This window comes from Bos indicus x Bos taurus, chromosome 19 (genome assembly GCF_003369695.1).
Source record: "Bos indicus x Bos taurus breed Angus x Brahman F1 hybrid chromosome 19, Bos_hybrid_MaternalHap_v2.0, whole genome shotgun sequence".
NCBI lineage: Eukaryota > Metazoa > Chordata > Mammalia > Artiodactyla > Bovidae > Bos > Bos indicus x Bos taurus.
In genome coordinates, this window is record NC_040094.1 from 40,429,072 (window position 1) to 40,457,065 (window position 27,994).

At 49.0% G+C, this 27,994-nt stretch overlaps 1 protein-coding gene across 2 annotated transcripts; it reads right to left on the reverse strand.

Annotated features, from left to right (window-relative positions):
* Positions 1 to 984: 984 nt before the first annotated feature.
* On the reverse strand, positions 985 to 27,410 carry PIP4K2B (phosphatidylinositol-5-phosphate 4-kinase type 2 beta). Of its 2 annotated transcripts, none has more exons than XM_027516610.1 (10): positions 27,103 to 27,410; positions 17,449 to 17,546; positions 14,298 to 14,394; positions 11,964 to 12,116; positions 10,530 to 10,676; positions 9,439 to 9,477; positions 8,783 to 8,896; positions 6,168 to 6,426; positions 5,573 to 5,676; positions 985 to 5,057 (listed from the first exon to the last, which is right to left on the reverse strand). In XM_027516610.1, exons 1-10 carry the CDS (start codon positions 27,259 to 27,261, stop codon positions 4,977 to 4,979), a joined length of 1,251 nt encoding a protein of 416 aa, XP_027372411.1. In that variant the 5' UTR covers positions 27,262 to 27,410; the 3' UTR covers positions 985 to 4,976. The 2 variants fall into 2 exon arrangements, with proteins under 2 accessions (XP_027372411.1, XP_027372412.1); XM_027516611.1 differs by lacking the exon at positions 27,103 to 27,410 and adding an exon at positions 19,853 to 19,879.
* Between the last annotated feature and the right edge of the window lie 584 nt (positions 27,411 to 27,994).

The window sequence follows — 27,994 nt, forward strand, 5'->3', positions numbered from 1 at the left end:
TCCAAAGCCTAGAAACCTTTATACTCAACTCTTGGAAAACCCTTCAATAGTCTTTGTTTCAGGTAGAAATTTGGCCACGTATCCATAAGTAATATCCTTACACAGTAGAGTTTCTTAATCTTGGCTACATGTTAGTCACCTAGGATGCTTCCAAAACACAGGTATTTTGATCCCTGATTTATTTGGCCTTTTAAAGGGGCCTGGACACCTGTTTTTCCCAAAAGTTCCCCAAATGATTCCAGCTTGCAACCTGTTGCAGATCCCCTAATAAGCAAGTAGTTCCTAAACTCTAGCCTCCATTATAATCATCAGGAGGGCTTGATAAAGCAGTTTCTCGTCCCAAGCTGCAGAGGACCCTGAGGATTGATAAGTTCCTAGGTGTGGTCCTGGACCACACTCTTGAGAACCACTAGATTTTAAGCTAAAAGTCTAGGTGGAGAACTGGAGGCATGTAGAAGTGACTTGTTAAAAGTCAACATAGCTAGTCAAGGGAGAGCTGGGACAGATGTGTGGCTTCCACCAAGTGCTGGCTGTACGTACTGGGGAAGTGTGGGCAGTTTGTCCATTCCTCTGAGAGGGCAAGGGTGAGGGTAAATGTGGTTGACAGGTGGACCCTCCAGGGGCACAGGCCCTGCAGATGTACATGCTAAGTCGCTTCAGTCATGTCTGACTCTTTGTGACCCTATGGACTGTAGCCCGCCTGGAAGCTCTGTCCATGGGATTCTCCAGGCAAGGATACTGAAGTGGTTGCCATTGCCACCTCAGGGGATCTTCCAAACCCACCTACTGAATCCATGTCTCTTAAGCACCACCTTAGTCACTGCTTATTAACAGCATCTGAAAATGAGTGACCAAAGGTCCTGACTCTTACTCAAACTCAAGCCCAGATTTAGCCCAAGCAGTCCCTGAAACTGAGACCAAAACCTTCTAATTAGGAAAAAGATAAAAGGATTATTTCCAAAGGACTCACATATAACAAGTGTGTACACAAAGCTTTTTTGAGTTTTATTTTTTTCCCCGGGTTGGAGATTCATCTTCTAACATGCATGCATCTTAAAACAGTAACAGGGTCTCGAATTGTTCCGAGCAGACATTAGACAAGCACAGGGGGTTGAAAACTCCTATTTAAAAAAATGGAAATTGCAGTGGGAAATTGAGAAGTCACACACGTGGTAGGGTGGTAGTTTATCCTGCTCCCCCAAAATCTGAATCTAAACTTCACATTTTTTTACTACAAGGACCTGACCTGATGCTTGGGTGTGCTGAGTGGCACCAGGCCTTACCCCCAAAGGCTGTTGGTTCCCACTTCCTCCCAAAATGGCTCTGAGCAAGGAGAAGGGACTCCTCTGGAAGTTTCCTCCCCCAGCCTCCAAAGGATCGCCAGGGACAGCCAGGTCTCCTCTTCCCTTTGGAGACACTTTTCGTAAGTGTCACATTTCAGAAGGCCAGGGCTGCGTCACAGAGCCCCTGGAGATGGCTGGTAGATTTGGGGGCAGTTTGAATGTTTTCCCTTTGATTCCTGTGCTCAGGTTGGAGCCCCCTCCCCACATTTCTGCCAGAAAGATGTGGGGTCCCTGGAACTGGGGGAGCCACAGGTCTAAGGCCAGAGCCTTTTAAGGGTGGTTTTAAACACACCGTCCCTTCTGGCCCCTAACATTTGAGTAGCTCAAATGCTGGGGATTGCTGAAATTTTCTCTTCAACTTGATAAAAAGACAATTAGAGGAGGGTGGGATTGGCTACTGAGAAAAGTCCTGGGTCTTTGGTCCACCTCTCGGGGCAGACCCTGGCAGACTGTGAAGAGGGGAAAGTAGGGCAGGAGCATGTAGTCCCAAGCCCTGAGCACTACCAGGGAACCTGTGTGAGGCCTAAACAGGCAAGAGGAACGCAAGGAGGAAGAGGGAGCAGGGAGGATAAGCTGCCTGTAGTGGGGACCTACGGAGTGCCACTCAGCCACAGGGGCGACTTGTAGCACATGCCACAGACCAGTAACCCCTGAGCTAAATAAGGAGACATGGAGCACTGCCTCGGGCTGTGCCCCTGGAACTGCTGGCTTCCTAGCCTGCCCCGTAGCCCCCACACTGGAAGGCACAGGGAAGGAGCTCGTACTGGGGGATGAAGACTCAGTGGTTCATTAACAGGAACCAGGGCCAGAGGCCGCCTTCTAGTGGTTGAGGTGGAGTTTTCAGGGGAACTCTCGCTTTGGTGGGGAGACCTAGGAGATGAGAGTTTTCTCAGCACAGACTTTCAGAAGAAGAGGGGCAGGATGGGAGGAGCTGTGACTAGTTAAGTGGTAGAGGGAGAGAATGGAGAAGAATCCTCCCTTATCCCCAACCAGGCAGCTGTGTCCTGTTCTTATGCCTTTGTTCTTACAAGACCCCAAATTATTCTGGGATGCCATAAAACCATTCAGCTTTTCTTCTTGGCTCCAGAGTGATGGTGAGGGTAGTCACTTGGCCCTGGACGCCTTCTACTGCCCAGACAAGGCATGGTAGGACTGGGAAAAAAGCAGGGACAGACAAAAATTTGGGGATCACTTCACTTTCTCTACATTCAAACTGCAAACCAAATTTAACATCTTCATCCTTAACAAAAAGAAGAGAAAAACCTTGTATAAACCAAGATAAATAGCTTTCAGATATTTGAATGCCAAAGGAATTAAAGGACCAAACCCAAGGTTTTGAAGATAGCAGAGAATGACCTTTAAAAAAAATTTAAAATCCACCAAACCACAGCTTAAATGTTTTGACCCAGTCAACAATACTGTCAGAAAAACAAAAAGAGCATTTAAAACAGAATGCTACCTCTCAAAATGTAAACAATATACAAAAAAAAAAAACAAAAACCACACACCCCACAAAAACTCAATGTTAAAGAAGTTAGATATCTGGTAGCTCACCTTTAACTGGGAACAATTGGTTACACTTTTCATACACATTATGAGGGACATGATCAGCAGACCAAATGGCAGGAAGCTGGAGAGAGCCCAGGGCTGTGGAGGCCCCGAGAGGACAGCCTGCCAAGCTCGGGAGTTGCTGGGCCCGACCAGGAGCAGATTCAAATTTTCATTCTTGATTAGAAGATGGGGAAATCAAGTCCAGACATTATTCCTACTAACCCCTCCCTAAGTGAAATCTGTTTCTCCATGAGCCACTTGGTACAAGTTTCCCAAGTCACTTCGCGATCTTGCTGCTGACGTCCAGAGATACCTACAGCCCCTTTCGGGGGTCAGGGCAGTTGTCTGGCCCATTTGCCTCTCCAGAAGGGTTCCGACAGCCCAGTAGAGTCCAAGAACATGGTTTCCATTCCTCCCTGACCTAAATGCTGTGCATCGGGCACAGAGATGTTGCTGGTTCCTGCTTCAGAAGCTGAGCTTGGCCAGGTTGAAGAAAGCCTAAGAAGCCAATCCATTCATTCAAAATGGTTCCACAAACTTCCTTTCCATTTGCAGTTATCTACAAGTTTCACCACATCTCATCCCAAGTCCCCAGTTCCTGGTGAGGAGGTGAGAAGATGCAGGAATGTACCTCCCCCAGCACAGAGTTGTTTTCTCTCCTGACCAGGCCAGACTGCTCTGATGGCCTCACAAAAGGACGCAGTTCTGAGGCCTCAGTAGCAGGTTCAGAAGGTGGTAGAGATCCTGAAGGAAGCAGCCAGATGCCACTCCTGAGGAGGCCTGTGGTGGCAGGTATGCAAAAAGTCTATGCATCAAGGAAACACAGCTCCAAGGCTGGGCCAGGCTGAACTGCACATCAGGCCTCCAAATTGTATTTCCCAGGTCAGATCCTCAAGTGACTCAGAAGCAACCTCAGGCTTGGGTGGCACACTCCAAAGGGGAGGGCGGGGTACACCATTCCTGCTGGCCACAACCATCCAGGTGACACATTACTGCATGGAAGCCTTGGGGCTTGAAGAGGTATCTCTGTAAGGAGTGCCCCAGGCCCTGGCTAAAAGCTCACCTACAAATGAGAATGCCTGGGAGAAGATCTGAAGGAAGCAAATGGATGGAGGGCACAAGACCTCATTTGATACTCATCAGCTTTTCTGGAGTTTTCTCAAGGGGAAATAACCATGTAAGCATGAGGGTCCTGTTATATCCAGAGGTGCTTTCTAGTTCCTCTTGACTCAGTGGGAGACAGGCTTCATTCACAGAGATGATGTCTGCACTCCAGGGGCTGCAAAGAGCCTGGGGCTTGGGTGATGATCATGGGGTTCTCTGAGAACCAGCGGTCCCCCAACCCCTGACCATCCCGTGAGGATGAACTCATTCCCCTCTGAGCTCTTTGATTCTGCTCCAAGATGCCTGATGCTGACCTGGAGCACGCCTTTGGGAGGGACAGCGTTTAGATGGAGGAACTATGTAACATTTCACTTGGAGCCGAGGCCAGAAAGGTAGAGGAAGCTGTGCACAATACTCCATGAAACTAAGTCAACCAGACAAGATCAAACGCAGCAGGGCCGAGGTGTCTAACCTCTTCTCCGGCACGAGAGCATTTTGCTCTGAGAGGACCCTTCGCTGGGTCTGTGCGTGCTTCTTTAATTGAGGGAACGGAGAGCAGGGCAGGGACGGGGATGGTGGATAGGGTGATGACATAAATCATTATAAATAGCAAATCTGGAGCAATGAGATTTCAGAAACAAACCCCAAATAAACCCAGAAAATCATCTCTAGCCCCAAGGTATCTTACAACGTTACAAGGCAACAAAAAGGAAACACCTTTTTAACCTAGGTCAAAGGCGGGGAAATCAAGGGTAAGCAGATGAGGCTACATCCTGTGAGCACACGCACGCATGGCACATCCCCTCCCCTCCTGCTGGAGTCTCTCTCAATGTCACAGGCTGCAGTCACCTTGCTAAAGCCCTCCCCGACCCCCATTCTGCTCCCCGCCCTCCCATCTAGCCCAGATAACACCTTCTCTCTCTTCCAATCCCCGACCCCACATCCAGCACGCTGGCTCTGGCTGAAGGTAGACGATAACTACGTCAGGATGTTGGACATGAACTCGTTGAAGCGCTTGGAGTACTGCTCAGGGTTCACAGTCGAGATCTCGGCCCCCGCCTGTAATACACAGAGGCCCGTATCAGGAGGTGGCACTGCCCCGCCCCCAGCTGGGCGGGCCACCTTGAGAAATCGTTCCCATGTCTCACAAGTGCCTTGGCCCTGCTTTGCTGATTCACAATCCCAGGGCTGCACCCACTGAAGCAAGAACAAGGCAGTGGGGAGGCGGCAGAGAGGCTCCAGAGCTCTGTGGGGGCCCGTTTGGAGAACAGTAGCTTGAAGCCCATGGGGAAACAGGCCTCTGGGGAGCAGCATGGCATGTAAACAAAGCTATTACTGGCAGTCAACAAGATGCACGACATGCCCAGCAGCCTGGGGGAAAGGAGCCAGAGAACCTGGGGAAAAACAAGTTGGGCATTTCAGCCAGCTGCAGCGTGGGGATGGGGTGTAGATGGCAAAGAGAGAACACAAGGCACCCAGGCAGGGCCAAGGGGCAGGAGAGTCTCCTTTGAGCAGGAGCCCTGGGGGCCTGAGGGCCTGCCACCCGGGCCTAGACGGAGACGGGAAGAACTCACCCCGTGTTTCACTGTTTTGGCAGCGTGCGCAGCTTTCTTCTTAGCATCGTATGGTGTGAGGATATCAATGATGGCCATGAAATACACCTCCTTCTTGGGGGCACCTGCAGGGGGAGAGGAAGCAGGAAAGGAGGAAGAGGCAGGGACAAGGGCAGAAAGCAGCTGTGTCCTTAACCCTTCAGATACGACATCCAGATTCATCCCTGTCATTTTGAATCTGAGAAAAGAAATGACCCATGGAGTCCTTCTTAGAAGCTTTCATAGCTCTCATCTTATCTGATCTTCACAGCTACCCTGTGGGGTTGACATGACACTGTTTAGGAGGCTCTGTCCCTCCCATGAACCTGAGCCAACCAGGCCTCAGCTATCCAGGACACGCACAGAGGTGAAGAAAGGCCTGAGAGAACGACCTCAGGGCCCCAGAAGACAGAGTTACTGGTGGTGACCCTGGATGGCAGCCGGAGGCAAAAAGAGGCCAGGGTCAGCAGTTAATAAGGTGGAGGCTCAGGCACCCACAGGGCATCTGAACAACAGGCCTGAAGCAGGGGGTGGAAGGAGGGCTGGAGGGGCCTGGCAGGCACAGGCTCCTACTTACTTTCATGGCTCTTCATGGCATAGACGTCAACAGAGGGGTCAAATTCCCCAGGTCCAAAGAACCGGGGAAAGCTGAGGAGGTTGCCCGGGCTGTCTGGAGGCGTGCCGTAGGAGCAGAGCAGGCTGCCGCCCATGCCGTCGTTCTCACACTCCTCGTCCTCGGCCCGCTCCTCCACCTCCATCTCCTCCTGCTCTGCCCGGTCCACGTCGTGGATGCCCACCAGCAGGCTGTAGTCCATGATCTTTAGCTGGGCCAGGAACTATGGAGGTGGGGGAAGGAAAGGCGGAAGGCAGAGGTTAACACGGGACATTTGGCGTGGCAGATTAGCATCTGGAAAGGGGAGAAAAGGCACTCCTTCAACTTAATTCTCCCACTCTGAAACACAGCAGAGAACAAGACATCAGAGTCTCTGCCCTGGACAAGTTCGATGTCTAATGGTGAAGACAGTCACTCCACCAGGGCAAGGAGCTGTGTGAGTCCAGCAGTGGGAAGAGGGCCTCCCTGAGGAAAGGAGTCGAGGCTGATCCTAGTGAATGAAGACAAGTCAGGCAGGTAGAGCCTGCAGGAGTAAAAGCAGAAGAAGCCCTGCACGAAGAGGGAAGAGGCAATTCCATCTGGGACTGAGAGGCCATGGTGAGCTGGAGGGAAGAATGGAATGCTGCACTGTGCATTCCTCATCCATACAAGCACTGGGAACAGCACTGTGCTCAAGTCTCCTGAGCTAGGACTCCATAACCTGGAGAAGAACAAAGAGCATGGGACGACAACCACAATAGGGGGTGGCTAAGATACAGATGCCTAACAAAAAGAAGTTTGTAAAACCCACGTTCACAGCAGCATTATTCACAACGATGAGTGGAGATTAATTTTATGTGTCAACTTGACTGCACTACTGGGTGCCCACAAATGTGGTCCAATGCTATTCTGGATGTGTCTGGGGTGGTGCTCGTGGATGAGATTAACATCTGAACTGATAAACTGATAAAGCAGATTGCTCTCCCTAAGGTAGGTGGGCCTCATTCAGTCAGTTGAAGGGCAAAAAGAATAAAAAGGCTGACTCTCCTACGAGTAAAAGGGAACTCCTCCTGCCTAACTGCCTCTGAGCTGGGCCATGAGTCTTCTTCCTGCCTTCAGACACAGACTGAAAAAAACGTCAGTTCTTCCTGCGTCTCGAGCCTGTTGGCCTCTGGACTAAAACTACACCATCAGGTCTCTTGGGTCTCCAGCTGGCCAACTGCAGACAGATCTTGGGACTTTTGTCAGCCTCCATAATCCTGTGAGCCAATTCCTTATACTAAATATCTAGCTATCTACATCCTCCTCTGCTTCTCTGGAGACGTCTAACTAGATTAACTACTTAATCTTAACTAGAGACCAAGTGTCCATCAATGGATGAATGGGTAAACAAAATGTGGTGCATGCATTCAACGGAATGTTACTCAGCCTCAGAAAAAAGGAAGGACATTCTGACAATAAGCACAAGATGGATGATCTTTGAAGACATTCGGTTCAGTTCAGTTCAGTCGCTCAGTCGTGTCCGACTCTTTGCCACCCCATGAATCGCAGCATGCCAGGCCTCCCTGTCCATCACCAACTCCGGAAGTTCACTGAGACTCACGTCCATCGAGTCAGTGATGCCATCCAGCCATCTCATCCTCTGTCGTCCCCTTCTCCTCCTGCCCCCAATCCCTCCCAGCATCAGAGTCTTTTCCAATGAGTCAACTCTTCACATGAGGTGGCCAAAGTACTGGAGTTTCAGCTTCAGCATCATTCCTTCCAAAGAACAAGTGAAGTAAGCCAGACACAAAGGACAAACACGGTGTGACCCACTCATAAGAGATCCCTGGAGCAGTCGACTTCATAAACACAGAGTAGGATGGGGCTGCCGGGGGCACGGAAGAGGAGGCAACGGGCACAGACTTTTCACCCAGGAAGATGAAAGGTCCTGGAGACGGATGGTGGCGGTGGCTGCACAACCGTGTGATGTGCTGAGCGCCGCTCAGAACCAGTCTCAGAGGGCCGATTTTATGTTATGCATATTTTACCACAATAAAAAAAACATTTTCTAAAGTTTATACAGTTTGGTTGTAATGAACAGGCTCCCGATTTATTAAAATAGGAGGCACCAAGTTATCAAGTGGTGCAGATATCACATTCATTATTTAGCACGTGTCCTCTCCAAAGAACTTCTCCACAGGAAGTCCCCTGCCAACCAGAAAGTTGCAAGGCAAGTGGAGAATCTGAGCCAGAGAAAGGCACGGTTGGTGGGTCTTAATAGTTGGTTTCCTGTCACTCTGACACCTGGATGCCTCCTCCACTATGGGGATAACACCAGAAAGGAAGCTTGCAGAGGAGTTTCAAAAGGAGGTTATAACAGACAAGAAAAAAAATGAGGGAAAGCACTTCAAACTGAGTTGCACAGGTTCGGCCAGCACAAACTGTGTCCTCCCAAATGGAATGTGTACTTGCACTAGCTTTACCCACACGGCTCAAATCACTACCTTCCTCTTGTCCACACTCCTGGAAGTGGTGAATTCAATTTTCCTTAAGGTTAAGGAGGCTTCTGTTCTGGGGACAAGAGCTCAACCAAAGTAAAATCATGGGTAAGTACATACCTCTACGTCCCGTTTCAGTTTTTCCAGGAAGTTCTTTTTACTCTCTTCTCCTACATGCAGCTTCTGCCCTTCGTTGAGGAAGTCATTGTCTTTGAAGGTTGGCAAGTCCTTGGCCTGAGAGAGCAATAGCAGTGTTAGGCTGGTGGCCTGCTTTGTTCACCTGCAAGGCTGTGGGCAATGATACAGGAGAGGAAAGGGTCCTTGGCACAAAGACGGCCAACCTGCTGATCAACAGCTCTGTCCAGGAGTCTACACTCCCAGCTTCAGACAGGCAGAGATGGCAAGTAGGTGGCAGGAGTCAGGCAATGAGGACTGATCAAAGGACTTCCTTCTGGGCCTGGACCACCAGGCTTGAGCTACCTCGAGCTCAGGGCTCAAGTAGCCACTCATTGATTCAGGCTGGGCTGAGATGGAAGCTGCCAGCCCTCTAGGACTGTGAAGAACCCAGCAAGGGCAAAGGTGAAAAGCTGGTGACCAAGGCCTAGGCCAAGGATGAGGACAGGCAGGAGCTTAGAGACACAGTACTTCACACCCACAGACTGCATGTCTAGGAACTAGGCTGGACGGCAGCAGAGGAAGGGACCGCAGGGGTGGGAGAAGGTGTTTCTGATTCCAAGTGACCCATTCCACAAGTGATGAGCACAGACCCCACATACCTTCTCCTTGTCACTCGCTTCTCTGGCAACAGTAGAACCCTGAAAGGATAAGAGCTGTCAGGAGAAGTCCAAGCTGAGGCAGATTCCGCTGAGCAAAAAAAACATGGACCAGTCTTTAGGGCGAGGCAGCAGGTGAACTCAAGTAGACTGGTTAGACTCCTAGAGGGGCCAGGAGGCAGCAACTTGTTCACTTCCTCTGTCACAGACTGTACAGAGCTCTGACTATAACCAGACCCGTGCTCAGGAAATAGGGCTGAACTGAGAGACTCAGTCCCTGCCCTTAAGGAGCTCTCCTTCTAACAGGGGAGACAGACAGTAAGCAGGAGTTACACAGTTAATTAACCCATTAATTACAATAGTGCAAAGTGCTACAGGTGAGCAGGCAGGACTCTCTCACCTGTGCAGCATGCAGTACAGGCCCAGGGTCTAGACTAGATAGGGGTTTGGCCAAAGCCTGCTTCTTGGAATTAGTGATGTTTGAGCTGAGCTTGAAAGGCTAAGTAGGAAGTGATTAGGTGGAGGAAGGTGGACATGGAGAAGAGGGCGGGGAGGGAAACAATGGCAGGCAGCCTCTGGGAGATGCTGGGGGTGTGGAGAGCATGGGCACCGTGGGAGCAGAAAGGAGGCCAGTGCAGCCGTGGCAGACAGAGGGAGAGGGGTCTGAGGGACCCGGGTCAGGAAGCCAGGTTCGGGAACAGCGGAGCACTGTGGTTCACAGGCACAAGTGTGTTTTTCACTGTGTCTAGAAATGTGCCTGTGCACAGTCCATGAGGCCTGGACAGCCGCCAGGGTGTGTGTGCCATAGCCTGTCCCCACCCTGCTGCCCTCAGTGTGCACATCCCCCTGACAGGAATTGAAGAACATTCACTGCACATAAATAGGAGACATTTGGGGCTTGAATAGCCTCCTGTCGCTGTCACCTGGACACGAGACAGCCTTTGGCTCAAGTGGGTTAGGAGTACCAACTCTAGAGCCACTTGTCCACACCAAAACCTATGCCTCAGCTTTCCCAACACGTGGAAGTTGCAGTTGCAGCCCCTCCAAGCCTCGGGGAGAGAGGGCCACAGAGCTGGGAAACACAGAGCTCTTACCTTGAGGTCGTACTTGCGATGTACAGTGAGCCGATGGCTGAAAACGTTCCTGGTGACCACCATGTAGGTTTCCACACCATCCACGGTCAGGCGGTACATGCCCAGGAACTGTGGCAAAAGGGTATTGCCGTGACACTCCACTATGAACTAGAAAGGAAAGGAGGAAAGGAACAGGTGAACGTGCCGGCAGACAGGGCTCTTCCCAGGCTCACATGCCCCCTGGGATTCTAGCCTCTAGACTGGTGCTGGTTTAGTAGCTAAGTCGTGTCCGACTCTTGCGACTCCATGGACTGTAGCCTGCCAGACTCCTCCGTCCAGACTCTTGCGACCCCATGGACTGTAGCCTGCCAGGCTCCTCCGTCCATGGGATCCTCCAGGCAAGAATACTGGAGTAGATTGGCATTTCCTTCTCCAGGGAATCTTCCCAACCCAGGAATCAAACCCAGGTCTCCTGCATCGCAGGCAGATTCTTTACTGACTGAGCTACAAGGGAAGTCCAGCCTCTAGACTGCTGCTGCTGCTAAGTCACTTCAGTTGTGTCAAACTCTGTGCAACCCCATGGACTGTAGCCTACCAGGCTCCTCTGTCCATGGGTTTTCCAGGCAAGAGTACTGGAGTGGGGTGCCATTGCCTTCTCTGGCCTCTAGACTAGTGGCTTCCAAACCAGATTCTGTGAAGTCATGGGGTTCCTCAGACCTGCAAAAGGCAAGGCCACCCCTGCCCCCAATTAGAAGGCAGACTGAGAGGCTGAGCAGGCCGTGCAGAGCCCCTTTGGTTTCACACGGTTGGGATTCTGCAGGAAAATTACTGATCCCGGCCTTGCATCCTCTCTGCCAGCCTGATATGGGAAGCCGGAGGGGAGAGATGGGGTGCAGAGGCAGGGCTGTGAGGCGGCCGTCTGGGAAACAGAAGGGATTCGCACTCACCACTCTCGCTCATGCCAGACCCCAGCGTTTTCTGCTCTAACTCCCCAAACGCCAGAGGGCCCCTGCACCACCTCTCAGGTGCCCACAGAGAAGCCAGTTTTCCCTGAAGACCCAGGCAGGCTTCAGACAGGCACCCCCTGCTCTTCCCACGGACAGGTTCCAGAACAGAGGCTAGAGGGAATGGGAAAAGCAGCGGCCCTGCTGAGCTGACAGGACCTCTCTCAGAAGAAATGAGGCAGGTGCCAGAGGGTGAAAACTCCCCAACTCTGACGAGAAACAGCTGGTCAACTGGGACTGCGTCCATAACACACCTTCATTTCTTTCTTCTTTTTCTCAAGGAGGAATTTCACCCCACAGAAACACAGCCCCAGGGTAGGGCAAGTGCCTGGTTATCAGGAAGCACCCGCCATTACCAGAGAGGACCCAGCCCTCCCCAGGAAGCTCTACCGGAGGCTCCTCTCCCTCTTCCAACCCATCCTCTGCTGTTGAGGTTCACGACTCACCATACCTGGTGGTATTTCTTTAAGATGTTGTGCATTTCAGCCACATCCTCACTTGAGACAGTCTTGATCACAAAGCGCCGGTCATAGGTAGTGAGGAATCGTGTGCCACACCGGCCCTGGCTGTCACTGTTGATGGGGGCGCTGCGTGTCACTGAATTCTGATGGACCAAGACAAAAGCTGGTCTTGGGAGGGGAAACAAGGACTCTGACCTTTCCTCTGAGTCTTCTCTTATGGGCCAGACTGCTCTGAAGCCAATAGCACTGAGGCAGATGAGACCTTACCTGCCCCCTTTCTCTTGGGAAATTCACATCTCTCCCAAGTCTTCCTTAAGAGAGACATGAGTTGTTCCTCACCCACTGCTCCTAATCCTTGACTGTGATGAGAAGAGGACCGACTGTGAAATATTTCTTTTCATTCTGATCCTAGAGAGCTGCTCTAGAACCTAAAACTCAGCCTCGGATGTTAGGGGCCTGGGCTCTAATCCTGACGCTCACAGGTACCGTGACCGTGGGAGAGCCACTGCACTTCTCTCCTCCTGAGTTCCCTCACCTGGAACACAAGGGAGCAGACCGAGATGATTCCCCCGTCTCTCGGGGGTGATGAAGACAACGCTTAGGAGATATTCAAGAAATCAAGCATAAAGGAGTGGATAGAATTGTCTTTATTTTCTGTTATGTACCCTCATGCTAGAAATCTCTTCCTCAGGCAGGAAGCTGGTCCTCACTGCTCTGCCCAACACCTCTCCCCTCACCTCAAACTCCTGCTTGTCTGCCCAGAGCTGGGAGGCAAACCTGGGGAGCTTTTCTGGCTTTGTCCCTGCTCCTCCCAGGGCCCCACTCCTATCAGAATCCGAAGCAGGAGAACCCTCAAGCAGGGAGGGAGTAGGGGAAGGTGTGAGTCAACCAAAGGAATGTGTTCACCAATCAGATGCCTGGAAAAGACCTCTGGTAGGTCAGAAGACAGAGGATGGACAAGAGCAGTTCCACCCCTGCCTCATTTCTAGGTGGCATCTCCTGCCTCTCTCAGTCATTGGTAGTCTCAGAGCAGAGTCCCCTCCCTGAACACCATCCTCCCTGCCCCTCTTCCACTCTTGAGCACAATTATTTGCCCACAAGACTATTAGAGAAATAAACAAGATGTGGTTAGATGGCCAAAGGGAAGGGAAAGAGCCACCGTGGAAGGAGATACCCCAACAACCTAGGGTTGCACTAATGGCAAGTTTTCAGAAAACCTCATGCTCTGATCAGGGCATGACAGTTCAGGGTTTGGTCCCAACGGGAGGGGCTGGAGGGCGGCCCACCACCTCTTGAACATGACCATTCCTGATTGCTCAAGGCCCTGGCCTCCCTTCTGCCTCTCACGTCCCCTATCCCTCCTCCTCAGGAGGCCCCCTGGAGCTGGTGGAGAGGGGAGGAGACTCTGTTTCTTGTGGTCTACTCTGTGAAAGACTTTCCAGGAGCGGGGTGGGAGGAATGACAGTATTATCTAAGATGTGGGCATCCATTTTATATTTCACTAGGCTGTACATTCCTCTTTCCCCCCAACAGACAACTGAAAATCAGCTATATTTTTTACTGCTACACAAGTGAAGTGGAAAATTCTCCCACCTTCAACACCAGGCTGTCTGCCAGAGGAAGAAGTCCAAGGAAGGTGCTAGGTGGAGAAGTAACAGAAGCCACAGATGGTGAGTCACACTAGAATGTCCCTGATTGGGACTGATTGGGACTGATTCCTTCCAATAGGTCAAAGGCCTCTGTGACATGATCACCCCCTAAAAGGGGCAGCTTCCTGCATGCCTAGCCCCCTCCCAAAGTCAGAACAGGGGACAAGTTTAGGAGGTGGCACTCATATCTGGCAAGAAGTTACACTACCCTTGAAGTAAGTCTTCCTTTTCTAATCTGTCTTATCTGCTTTAAGAGGCCTCATCTCCTGCTAGCAACAATTCTCTCTCTTTTAAGTCAAACTATGAAGGAGAAGGGTTCTTCAGCCTAGACTGGGAATGTCAGACTAAAATGAAGCAGCTTCCACAGACCCCTCTCCCTCCACCTGCGCTCCCTCTGAGGGAGGGGAGCCTAAACCTAGGAGGCACCATCAGAAGTACTTCTAAGGCCCTCATTCCTCCAAGAGCCCACCAGCACTGGACAAAGACTGCCTGGGTGGAGTGAGACCTGACAGGAAGACACAGCACAAGAATAGTAGCACATTTTTTTCCTCCACTTGTCCTGTGGCTTCCTGACCACCCCAGCCACCGCCCCCCCCACCGCCCCCTGCCTCCCCCCGCCACAGCCCCCTGCCTCCCACTCTCTAACCCTCCTGATTTTTCAAAGACATTCCATACCTGGTAATCCTGATCGTCAATCCCAAACCTCTCCCGGAGATTTCGGAACACCATGGGGCAGTACTCCTTAAACTTGAAGCGGCTGGGGAGGTTCTCTCTGGGGAAAAGCAGAGACGTGTTTCTGTGAACTCCTTGCTCCTCTAATTCATACATCAGGCTTCTCAAGCTGTGGTCCACACGTCACCTGGATCGGAACAATCTGCAGTGCTTAAAATGTAGCCCCCAACATTCTGGAGGTAAGTCTGGAAAGCTGCATTTTTAACACACACTCCAGGTGATTCTGAGCATGTTAAAGTTTAAAAACTTCACATTCCTTGTGCACATTCCTTAATTCCTTGTAAAAAATTAATCTAGCTGTGTATTTATGACTTGCGTACTTTTGCTGAGTATGTGCTATCTTTCCATAAAACTTACACTGAAGTGGAAAAAAAAACCTTCCCTGCAGAGAAGTCAGACTGAGTGTGCGCCCTCCTTCATAAGTCCTGAACTTGCTACAGAAAGGTGGCTGCATGTGAACAGCTGCTGTGAGGTAAATGTCAGTTTGACTGCTAAAGGGAAAGCCTTTTCTCATCAAAGGACCCCTCTCCTCTGGGGAGGCTCTTATCAACACATCCTGAAAACGGTTACACGCAGGACGTCCTGCCCTTGGCTTCCACTAGGATGGAAGGGGTAGGTGCTTTCCTAAGTCGACTGACCGGGATCCTATCTTTTTAGGAAGCCTTGTTTGCTGGCTGCTGGCACCAATCTATGTCTTCCCCACTCCTCAGCCAATGCATAGACTTTCAGGAGGGAAGAGAATTACCTGAAGGGATGCCTCCTCCAAACCCTCCATCTTGACAAGAGCCACTTACTTGGGAACTCCCTTTCAGAAATGCGTCCCTCTATTCTCATCACAAGGAAAAAATTTTTTTCTTTTTTTTAATTCTATATCTATATGAGATGATGGATATTCACTAAATTTATTGTGACAATCACTTCATGAATTATATAAGTCAAATTATCATGCTGGACACCTCAAACTTAAGACAGTGCTGTATATCAAATATATCTCAATAAAACTGAGGTGGGAAAAAAAAAAAAGAAATATGTCCCTCTGATTACTCCAGGATGGGAGACTTCAAGGAAATAAAAAGTAGAGGCTTCTCATGAAGGCAGGTCCTTGTCTCATAGTAAACAGCACTGCAGTCTAATAACTAGCACATAAACAGTTGTTGAAAAGACAAAAGGAATCAGTGAAAAGAAAGAAAAAAAAGAAAAAAACAAAGATATTGGAAGTTCACTTTAGGCCAAAATGTCAATGCGGTGGTGGACACCATGGACCCCTGGTACAATGTGGTACATGGTCGACTCCTGAGCCCTGACCTCTGGCAGAGAACAACCCCTTTTCCTGCCCCAGAGGTTAGGGCTGCCTCTCCTTCCTTAAGTGGTGTGATATTGAACGTAATAACAAATACATATTTAGTCTTTGTCCCTGTTTCTCGCACAGAGTTCCTAAAATCTTTGGAATTTGCTAAGTGGTAAGCAATAAAGGTGTATTTTGTTCTTTGTAACAAACCCCCTTCAATCACACCTGAATTTATGTTGATGAGGTGACTTCTGTTACACCTGTAAGGATGGGTGCTCATGGCCAGGGGAACCAACCAGGACTAGAGGGTTGGAACTTCCAGTCCCAGGCCCCTGACTTCTAGGAAGGGGAGAGGCGCTGCAGGCAGAACCAACTGCCAATGGCCAATGACTTCCTCAATCATGCTGTTATAAAAGTCTCCACAAAAATCCAAAAGGACAGGGTTGGGGAGCTTCCAGGTTGGTGAACACATCGAGGTCTGGGGCAGGTGGTGGACCTGGAGAGGGCCTGCAAGCTCCCTGCCCCTTCCCACATACCTTGCCCCATGCCTCTCTTCCCCCGACTGTTCCAGAGTTGCATCCTTTTATAATACGCCAGTAACCTAGCATGCAAACTGTTTCTCGAGTTCTGTGAGCCACTCAAGCAAAGTAATCCAACCCAGTGGGGAGGGTCGTGGGAACTGCCAACCTATACGGCAAATAGGTCAGAGCACAAGTGACAACCTGGACTTGAGACTGGCATCTGCAGGGGTCGGGGGGTAGTCTGCAGGACTCAGTCCTTAATCTTTGAGACCTGATGCTAACTTCAGGTCGCTAAGAGTCAGAACTGAACTGAATTGCAGGACAGCTTGTTAGTGTCCTACAGAATTGCTTGATGGGGGGCGGGGAACCCACTTATCTGGTGTTAGAAATAAGCAGTTGTGTGAGAATAGAAGAGAAACAGTTTTTTCTTCTATACAGGTGGCCACTTAGCAAGTCACAGCTATGAAGACAGACAGCTTCTAGAATACAATGTTATTACTCACTATGCCAGAGAGAGGCCACTAATAGATGTTTTCAAATCAAGCTTCTCCTCTGGGCTAACAGTCTGGGAATGGTGGGGTGACAGAATTCAGCTGGTGAGGTGGTGGGGACTGTAGGACAATGGAGAGTGGAACCAAGATTCAAATGCAGAAAGGAAGAGAGTGTGAACACCACATATTTCTTGGGTGACCCACAGAAGGATGGAAGAGCCTCTACAAGGCTTAGAGGAGGTCCCAAAATGTGCCAAGGGAAATGGCTGCTCCATCAAAGTCTGAGACACCAGTTTTAATCCAAGAAGCCACAATGAGCAAAATTGGGAAAACCGATTTTAGATAGCACCCCTGGGCACCATGCTCAGCCTGTGGTTCACACACTAGTTGGAAAGAAAGGAGCTTGGCTGCATCCCAGGTCAGGAACATGCCTGGCAGTTCTTGCCTCAGACTAAGATCAAGATAGGGCCACTGCTGTCAGCCTCGTACTAGACACCTCAGCTCCTGGGCAGCTCACTGTTACCTAGACTGGCCCTGGATGAATCAGCCTGCGTGAGCCACAAGTCCTGAGGGACACTGAAGGTAGGCTGATGGAGGACCGAGATGACAGGACAGCACAAGCAGGAGAGGCGCATAATGAGCACGTTTTCCCAGCCAGTCTTCCAGCTCTGTGACCCAGGTGTCGCTTTCACACCATGCTAGGTGCTTGCTTGCCCCCTGACGGTGAGGTTTTGGGAGGCTCTCTGCCTTGAGGGAAAGAACTGCCTACAAGACCCACTCAGCTGGCCACTTACTTATTGAAGAGATGGTTGTCCACCTTGATCTTGCTGTAGGCTTTGAAGTCATCTGGCATTAGCATGACAGGGACAGGGACATTGCTCAGCTCATTGATCTGCAAAGCAAGGGGAAAATGAGGTTCTTAGCCAGGCCACCTGCCTGAGAGAGATAACTGCTACACCACAGATGCCACCATCTCACCAAAGACATGTCCGTGGATTCCCTTCTTGTCTTTATTTCTGTTCTTCTCTTCAAATATTTAATATGTTCCCAACTTCATCTCTACCTATTGTAACTCTCCCCACCTGATAAGGCCCACCTCCTCTATGAAGCTTTTCATGATTCTCCAGACTATAAATGTTCTTTCCCATCTCAGAATTCCTGAAGCTTTGTTTGTATCCCTCTTCTGGCCATCTCACAGCCTCCCTCACATTGTATTTAATGCTCATAAACCTCACAAGCCTGCTTGACTATAAGTAGGCAAGATCATATCACTGATCTTTTTAAGCAAAGATCATCCACCTGACTCTTGGAGGCTCCACACAAGCTACCTGGCACCATGATTTGCATATGGTGGGTACTATGTAAGTGTATTTATCAAATGCAAAAATAAATGGATCAGGGAATAAATATCACCCAATATACTTTGAGTATTCACTGAGGCCTTTGAACATCTTCATACAAATTAAAGGTCACTCCAGAAAGCAGCCTGGGGCAAGAAAAAATCGGGGTGGATTTATATGGGTGTGTAACTCTTACCTCCAAAGAATTAAATTTAAAGTGAGCAGAAGAGGTAGACATCTGGCTACTGGCTCACTCTCTCTCTCCTGATTAACTACTTTCATCAAGCCAATTCCTAAAGCCACGTCCTGCCTTGGACTGAACTGGGGGAGACGTGGGAGGGGTGCCTTGACCCCACTGCAAACAAACCTTCTCATTGTCTTTCATCCCCTTCAGGGAGCTGGAGGCTGCACAGGGAACTGGCCTCCCACTGGTGCAGAGCTGAGAAGGCAGCTCCTGCCCTTCCCCATCCCAGTTTAGCCAATTAGTGGCCTAATTAGCCACAGATGTCCTCTTCCATCACAGCAGAGTATTTGACATTTGACCCTCAACCCAGTTGCCACTAATGCATTCAGGATTTAGAGAGGAAACCTTAGTCCTGACTTAATGGATAGGGGGCAGGGGGAGTACAGTCTTGGGTCTCCCGGATACTTTCCTTGCAAATCCTATTATCTCAATGAGGCCCCATGCGGCAGTGAGGGAATAACCTAGTCATTAGGACTCCTCCAGGAGCATAAATGGGGGGAAATACCATTTAATTTGCTGCCCCTTTCATGTTCCAAAGCTTTTTTATTTAGAAATGTCAGAGGATGGAGGAAGTTCACATTAATGCAGTAACTGGGCGGGGGAAACCATTCCTTCCTAGAGCTGGTGAAAAACCCAATTTACTCCTGGGGAAACGAAGGATATGTGTACGGGGAGAGGCCGTAGGGTAGTAGTGTTAAGTTGGCAGTGGTGCAAGAGCCTCAATAAACTGCTGGCAAAACTGACTAGCACAGATATAAAAGTACATCTTATATGATTCCATTTATATGAAATTCTAGAATCTACAGTGAGAGAGTCCAGTAAGACGTAGCCTGGGTCAGGCAGTCCTGTGGTTGACTGTAAAGGTACATGAGGTGCCAATTCTAGGTATTAGAAATGTTCTAAGTGCTGTTTAGGGTGATGACTCCATGGGTATGTACATTTGTCAAAACTGATCAAATTGTAGGCTTAAAATTTCCAGCATCCAGGTCTGAGATGTCCACCACTGGCTAAACCACCACGGACACATACAAAACCACCCTGCAGTTATCCTTCCGGGGAGTGCTCACAGGACAACCTGATTGTTAAGTGTATGCCTACAGAGGAAACCACTCCACTTCTTGTCTCCCTGCCAACAGAAACAATTCATGGTAGCTGTGCCACTTCCTTTTTCCATTAAGTCTGGCTCTGATATTTAAAGAAGTTCATGGCTCTTATGCAATTCTTCCTTTTCGAGCTTATACCTCCATCCTAGAAAGAACTCACCACTGGCCCAAAGAGTATGATTTTATACTAGAAGGTTCTGGTATCTGCTACTGATTGAATCTGGGTTAGGCTAAAATCAAGACTCTATGCCATGGTCAGGGCTTGTTACTGGGAGAACTAGGAAAGACTAAAACACCCACTTGCGAGGGGTCAACTGCCTCTTAGCCAGGATGAATTATTCTAACAAGAGTTGTTCATTATTAATTTTCTGTGTAACTCAAAAGTGTGGCATACTTTGAACAGTTGTAAGTTGGTCAGTTTTTATTCTCAACTACACAACCCAACAGCAGGAAATTTCTAACAGATAATATATTGCTGAATAATCCATACAGCTGAACTGTGTAGACTCACCCTCATTTCCATTGGGCCACATGTAGATGATTCACTCTAGGGATCAGCTGTACTATTTTTTTTTTAGTTGTGCTAAATTTTATATCCCCAGAGAGTTCTATTCAATTTCAATTGAACAAGCACTTGCCGAAATACCTACTACATGCTTCATTTCATGTTAGGGAGAAGAGTGTGTGCAGCAAGGGAGCGTTGTGTGCACTGCGCACAGGAAAGTGGGAGGCTTATCCTCTTATTGGGGAGATGAGACAAACCCAGGATACAGTGAAACTTGAAGTCAAGGGGCATTTAAGTAAGTCAGAACACAGGGGCGGCAAACAGAACAGCAGAGTTTCAGAGGAGGGTGAAAACACGGTCAGTCCCAGCACTCACACATCAGGCTAGAACGGAACCTAATGCCCCGCCTGGTGTTGCCAAGAGCACTTGATGCTGGAAGAACCTACAACAAGGTCACGTTACACCCTGCTTAAAAACCTTCCATGGCTCCTCACCAGCCTCAGGGTAAAGTTTTAACTCCTTAGCCTGGCATCTAAGGTCTTTCCGGATCTGAGACTCGGCTAAACTTGTATTCAGTTTACTTCTCTCAATGTAGCCTTACTATGTGCCCTTACTGTCCCAGAAGCCGCAGATACAAAACCGAAAAGATACGGTCTCTGTTTAGCTGGGAAGGCAGACAACAAATAACAAATAAAATGTGATGAGTGCTATAGAGTTATGAATAAAGGGAGATGAAACAGCAGACTAAGACAAGACTGATCTGGGAGTTCCCTGATGGCCCAGGAGTTGGAATTCCAGGCTTTCACTGCCATGGCCCAGGTTCCATTCCGGGTCAGGGAACTGAGATCCTGAAAGCAGTGCAGCATGGCCAATAAATAAATAAAATTTATAAAAAAATGACTGAGTCTGCCTGGGAGTGGGAGAGCTGGCTGCTAGAAGAAGCTATAGAGAAATACAAGTGAGAAAGGCCTAAGAGGTAGTTCGCCAAAAAAAAAGAACAAAACACAAAACCCAAGGAAGGGAATCCCAGCTGTGGGAACTATAAGCCTCCGAGGTAAAAAGTACATTGCCCATTTCTGGTAAGGGGGAAGGGCAGGGGGAAGGGCGGCAAGATAGAAGCGAGGTATGAAGAAGTGGAGGGAAACAGTACAGGAAAGACAGGTGAACGGCCTTGGGCATTATCAATATTAGTAAATAACAGTTGCTTCTATTCATGGCATGTCTATAAGTGGTCAGTTCTCTATATTATTATGTATCATATATCTCACATATATATATATATTCTTCTGTATTTCTAATACTTAATAGTCACATGAAATATTATTAATTTGATTTTGCCTTTTGCAAAAGATTCAAGGTACCTCGCTCAAGGTCACACAGACAATATGTGCAGAGTCAGGATTTGCTCCTAGGTCTGCTGGTGCCAAAACCTGGGCTGTTGACACTGTGCTGTGCAATCCTTGCTATGGGCAGCTACCTGGACTAAGGTAGTGTTTTCCATTCCTTCCCTCTGTCCTAATAATCTTCAAGGTAAGTGTTATGCTCATTTTATAGAAAAGGAAAATGAGGCTCAGAGAGAAAATTACTACTCCAAAGCTATACTAAGGCACACAGCCTGAATGTGAACTTAATTTGTCCACTATATAATAACTTGAACTTATCTGTGTAGGCAATGGGAAGTCTTCTCAGGTTTAAGTCCAGGAATTCACATGATCAGATGGATGATATAGAAAGGTAATTCTGGAATCAAGTGAGGTTTGGAAAAGGCAAAGGTAAGAGATAGCAAGACCATTTATAAGGCTATTAGAATAGTTCCCAGGTGGCGCTAGTGAATCTGCCTGCAAACGCAGGAAACACAAGAGACACAGGTTTGATCCCTGGGAAGAGAAGATCCCCTGGAATAGGAAATGGCAACCCACTCCAGTAATCTTGCCTGGAAAATCCTACGGACAGAGGAGCCTCATGGGCTACAGTCCATAGGGCTGCAGAGTTGGACACGACTGAACACATATATACACACACATAATAGTTCAGGTAATAGACTATAGCAGCAAAAACAGAAGAAGGAATAAAGCCAAGGGAATCATCTAAGATATGGCTAAATAACACTTTTTCTGTGAAAGCTTCCCTGTCTTTCCCAGGATGAACTACTCACTTGTTCCTCTGTTTATCTTCATATCCTAACTATCACATTCGCTTGGGTAATTACTTGTTTACACGTTTGATTTCTCCACTAGACTCTGAGCCCTGAGAAAGAAGAGACTATCTTACCCATTTTTATGTCCCTAGAACAATGGCTGGCACATAGCAGTTACACAATAAATGCTGGATGGAAGGACAGATGGCCAGAAAAAAGGGGACTGAAAGATGACTAACACTAGGAAGAAGAGATGGCAAAGCTGGTGTGACCATGCCAAAGATTCATGGTCTGGAGGATGGAAAAGAAGATTAAGGTTAGCTATTGAGGCTATGACCAGACTGTAAAGAGTCTTAAAAGCCCAGGAGAGAAGAATAAACTTCACTTGGTAGACAAAAGAGAATGACAAAAAGCTTTGAAGTGTGAAAGGCTATGACTAAAGCAATGTTTCCGGAAGATCTGCCTTTCTTTACTACCTAGCACACTTCTGGGCCAACCTCCTTCACTTTCAGCAGAAGTGCACTTGCGGAATGCAACTCATTTGAGTAGTATGATAAACAGAACATATTAGGGTGGTAAGTCTGTTGTATCTCACACCATGTAAGTGGTTCCGGGATTATCCACATGATCAACTCTATGAGCCATCAGCATAAATAATGAGGAGGCTAAAACAAGCTGTATGAGAACTTAGGAGTAGTGAGTTCACGCTATGCTGATCTGATTGGACATGAAAATTCAGTTGCTAGTTCTAATCTGGTGAACTTCTGATTCCAGAAGCCTCCAACTTCCCTGTGTGACCTTCATTGGAATTGCTACCCAGGAAGCTTCCCGACACGTGCCAGGGTTCTGTGGGTGGCTCAGCAATGGGCTGGCCACCACTGGCAATCATTTGTTGCCTGCCACCATCAGAAAACTGACAAGTTGGGAAACACATTCCCGAGACCAAGGAGGTCCAAGTGAGATCGAAACTCCAGAAAAAAAAGAGAAGAACAGAGAGCCACAAGGGCCAACAAATCCACCCCTGGGTTTATTCCTCCTTTTTACACCTTGGTTTTTCTGCTCCTGTTTTTGAGTCTCAGTGTTCTCTGTGAGGTGAGAAGGTGTGCTGAAGGACAAATTCATCCAAAGGCTTCATAGAGCAGAAATATTTACTGAAGATTTTTAAAGTAGCAGGAGAAAAGGAAAAGGCAAGGAAAGGAGGTTCTGGGTCTGCATTAAGCAAAGAAAATGTGTGGACAGAATGGGGGAAGAATGTGGGGGAGAACTGAGCAGACTTAAGAATAAATCTGTTCCTCATACCATTCACAAAAAATTAACTTAAAATGGATTAGAGATCTAAATGTAAGAGTTAGATCTAAAAGAGTTTTTCTTAGAAGACTCTGAGTTTTTCTCAGAAAAAAATATAGGAGTAAATGTTCATGATCTTGGGTTTGGCAAAGCATTCTTAGATATGACACCAAAAGTACAAGTAACCAAAGAAAAATAAACTGGACTTCATCAAAACCAAAGAAAAATAGATAAATTGGACTTCCATCAAAATTAAAAACTTGAGCTTCAAAAGATACCATCAAGAAAGTAAAAAAAGATAACCCGAAGCATGGGATAAAACATTTGCAAATCATGTATCTGATAAGGAACTTGAATCTATAATATATAAAGAACTCTTACAAGTTAATTATAAAAAAATAAATAGCCCAATTTTAAAATGAGCGAAAAAGTAACTGGCAAGGGATCTTAACTGGCCAATAAACACATGAAAAGATATTCAGCATCATTAACTATCTAGAAAAGGAAAACAAAATCACAATGAGATACCACTTCAAATCTAAGGTGGCTGAAATAAAAAAGACAATAACAAAGGTTGACAGGATTTGGAGAAATTAGAACCCACATACACTACTGGCAGAAATGTAAAATAGTACAGTCATTTTCAAGAATCAGTCTGGCAGCTTCCCAAATGGTTAAACATAATTACCACCAACCTCTCCTATTCCTTCTGATCACTGGGGTGAGGCTTCAAACATAACCAGTTCCTAAAATGGCCAAAAGGTTATCAAGCCACGTCTGCCTCCTCTGATCTCTACATACTTCTCCCAGGCCATCTCGTCCCTATCTCCAGGCCCCCTGAACTGTATTTCATCCACGAAAACACTAGTTTCTCTCTCTTTACTAGTTCTCCTCTAACAGATCCAAAGTCTTCTGAGCTTTTCTTCCTGTTTCCTCCATAAAGTCTAGGGGCTGCATCTCTTGTCCATGACAGGAGGTCCTGTTTCAATACTGAGTTCAAGGCCTCTTTTTCCACCCAGAAGTAAATCAACCACCTCATGGGAGAATATGTAACTGACTTGTGCTATAGATAAAGATGTATCCATCCCTCATCTACCATACACCATCAGCCAGAGACCATCAATGTCTAAATGCTCAAAGAGGTGAGAAACTAAAGAAACAAACAAAAGGTGATATTTTTTTTCTATAAACTTAGATTGCAAAAAGTTGCAGCCGTGGGCTCTGAAGGAAGGGAACCTCCAAGAAAGGCTATCAATCCACCAAAACTGAGTGGTTCGGACTCCCTTGAGAACTGCAAGATTTTATAGTCTTCTGGGGAGATGCTCCATTTCACACGGGGACCCACAAAATCCTAGACCTTACTGCAGGTCAAGAGGAAGCAATAAAACTCTTGACTAACTGATCTTCAAAGCTGGGCCTGTCAAGGACAGCGGTGTCGGGTACCTTTCCCCTGAGGCACTTGCTCAGTATATCCAGAGGCTTGGGTCTTGCTTAAAGTCAATACCTTCCCAGATAGCTCTCAAACAAACTTTCTTAAAAGTTAGCAAAGAAAGAGGGTGACTGCCTAGTCAAAGAGAATCTTAAGATACCTCATTAGCAGAGTTTCACTGCCTTCCTATGGGAAACCAAGTACCACACACACCAAGGGAACTGGCAGGCACAGGCACAGACATCTGAGCATACATTCAGGTTCTCTAACAAGACCATAATTCCCATCTATCCTGGAACTTGGCTGAGAGGCAGCACAAGGAACAGGAGGCAAATAAAATAAGACCTCTCATTCAAGCACATCATCAGCCAATGCAGCCCATGGTGTGGACAATGAGCTGCATTTTTTGCTCTGCAAAAGACCACAGGTGAACTAATTCTGCACTCAGGGCTTTCATTTCTTCATGTATAAAATAAGGGACTCAAAGTCCCTTCCAACTAGCAGTAATATTCCTGACTTTCAGACGACTACCAGTTCTCCACAGACAGGATGCCTTCTAGTGAGAAGCAAGCTCCACAACAAAATCAAGGATTGATTTCCAGGCAAGGACATAGGGTTCACATTTTAATGACCCAGTTTCCCTTGCAATATTGTCAGATGACCCCTGAGGCAGCAGGAAGCAGAGAGAACAAACTCTGCTGGACTGTTGGATCAAAGCAGCTCCCAGAGAAGATCAAATAGGTCAATTCTAAAGGAAATCAACCCTGAATATTCATTGGAAGGACTGATGCTGAAGCTGAAGCTCCATGTGAAGAGTTGACTCACTGGAAAAGACCTTGGTGCTAGGAAAGGTTGAAGGCAAAAGGAGAAGGGGGCAGCAGAGGATAAGGTGATTAGATAGCTTCACTGACTCAATGGACATGAACCTGAGCAAACTCTGGGAGATAGTGGAGGACAAAGGAGCCTGGCGGGCTACAGTCTGTGAGATCGCAGAGTTGGACACCACTTAGTGACTGAACAACAGCTCCCAGAGGGTTAGGCATAAAGCCAGACCACAGAGAACCAGTGGTTCTCCCCACCCTAGCCAGGACCTTCACCTCAGTGAGGTCTTTGAAAACAGTAACTCAGCCAAGACCAGGAAACCTTGTTGGTTGTCTTCATTAGACCTCACCATACTCATGCATTTCCGTATTAGAGGTAAAACTCTGGCTGGAACTATGGTTTATCAATCTCCAACCAGAGGCTCTTCCAGTAAAGCAAAGCAAAAAGTCCTGCTAGCCCTGCATCCCTTTGGCATCACTTGGTCTTGTGGGCAATTTCAAGTGCTCCGAGAAGTCAGGGAGCCTACAGAACTGATTGATATCCACAGAAAACTCAAGCCATTAGCTTCATTTTCTTCATTCCAAACTTTTAGCTGGTGAAGTGGCATTTCAAGTCTTCATACTTCCTCTCCTCATTTCTGGTGTAAGGACTCAATAAAATGGTCAGAATGCAAGAAGCATGTAGTTGGAAGAGAAAGAAGAAAGACCCCAAACAAACAGGACACAAAGTCCTCCAGCTCAAACACTGTGCAGCGTTCCAACTTCCTAACAGGAGCTATTGGACAATCCCAAAGCTACCCAAGGATCCAGGGAACCTCTTATCCTAACCATCATTACATACAATAGAAAGCACAACACCTGAGAAGTCAACATCTTTGACATGAACCCCACAGAATTCAGGTCCTCTGCTATGAATGGTCCTCATAAGCAGGCCTCACCTCCTCTCAGATGGTTACACTCTCCCTTCCCCCTAACCCAGGAAGACCCCAGTGAAGTGTCCATGGTCCAAGGAAGCCTGTGCTTCTCCAGTGGATACATCTCCAAGAAGAAAAAGAGGAAACCCAGGGAAGATTTCCAGTCGGTGGTAAGGAGGTCTGGAGGATGGGGAAACTCTGAGCAGCCACAACAACCAAGCGACCACAAACAGAGGAATACTCAGGCAGACTAATGCCACTTAACTCTCAATTGGACAGTGAGCTAGGCAGCCCATTACAAGGAACAAGGAGGAAAACAAATGCAACTAACGGGAACGAGGTGAGAAGAGAGGAAGAGGGGATGAAAGCCCTTTCATCCCACCCAGGCCTTCTCTCTGTGCTCTGGGGGTTGCCCGAAGCCAGACGCATGAAGCTTGAGGGGCTGGAGGGAAGGGGAGGACGCGACGGCACGCCACCGTCGGTGACACCAGGCCTCGCGTGGCGCGCGGGGAGGCACACCCGGATGGGACAGCGTGCAAGGGTGGGGTGGGCGTGCAACTGGCTCGGCTAGGGGTTGCAGGCGTCACTGGCTGGGCCTGCCGAGCGAGGGCCCTGGGGCTGCGGGGGGCGTGAGCACGCGCGGGGCCGCGCTCGGAGGGGCTGGTTACCGTGTGGTTCACCCCCCACATCAGGACGCTGAGGATCGGCTCGCTGGCCCGGAATAGCTTCACTTTCTGGCACACGAAATGCTTCTTCTTGGTCTTGGTCTTGCTGGCGCTGAGTGGCGCCACCGCCACCGCCGTGGTGCTGGTGCAGTTGGACGACATGCCCGGGGCGGCGGCGGCGGCGGCAGCGAAAGGGGGGGGGCGGCCGAGACGGCGCACGAGCCAGCGGTCCCAGGCCTCCCCCGGACCGATCCCCACCCCCCGCTCCCTCACCGCGCCATGGTCGCGCCCGTCCCGTTACCTCCCCACCCCGCCCCGGTGGTTCCGTCCGCCCCACGCTCCGCCCTCCCCGCCCCGCCCCGCCCCGCCCCAGGGAGCCGGCCGGCCCGCTCTGCACCCCGCCCTGGGCAGTGCCGCAGCCCCGCCGTCACCAGGCCCTTTCCTCCCTGCCTGGGTGGTACCGCCCGTCCCGGGGAGGTAGCGGGCCGCCCAGCCTGCTCCTCCTCCCCGGGCCCGACAGGAGCCAAGCCGGCCTCCGCGCGCCTCAGAGCCCCGCGCCCTAGCAGGGAGGGGAGGAGGGCTGGGTAGGTCTCGCAGACTACTGCGGGAGCATCTCCCTGACCGGGCCCCCAAAGCTAGGGTTTGGGTCTTTCCTCAACCTGACGTGCCAAGATGGCGGCGGCACCACGGCTCCGAAGGGGAGGAGGGGCGGGAATGCGAGGAGGGTGGGACGTACCATCCCCACCCCGGGGGAGAGAGGAGGAACACAGCGAGGGCAAAAGGAAGTCCTGCCGGGAAAAGCAAGAAACGCCCCCTCGCTCCACCCATGCGTGGATCTTTCCCACTCCCCTGGGACCCGGGGCGCGCTCCACCCGCGGGACACGCCCTCTCCCCC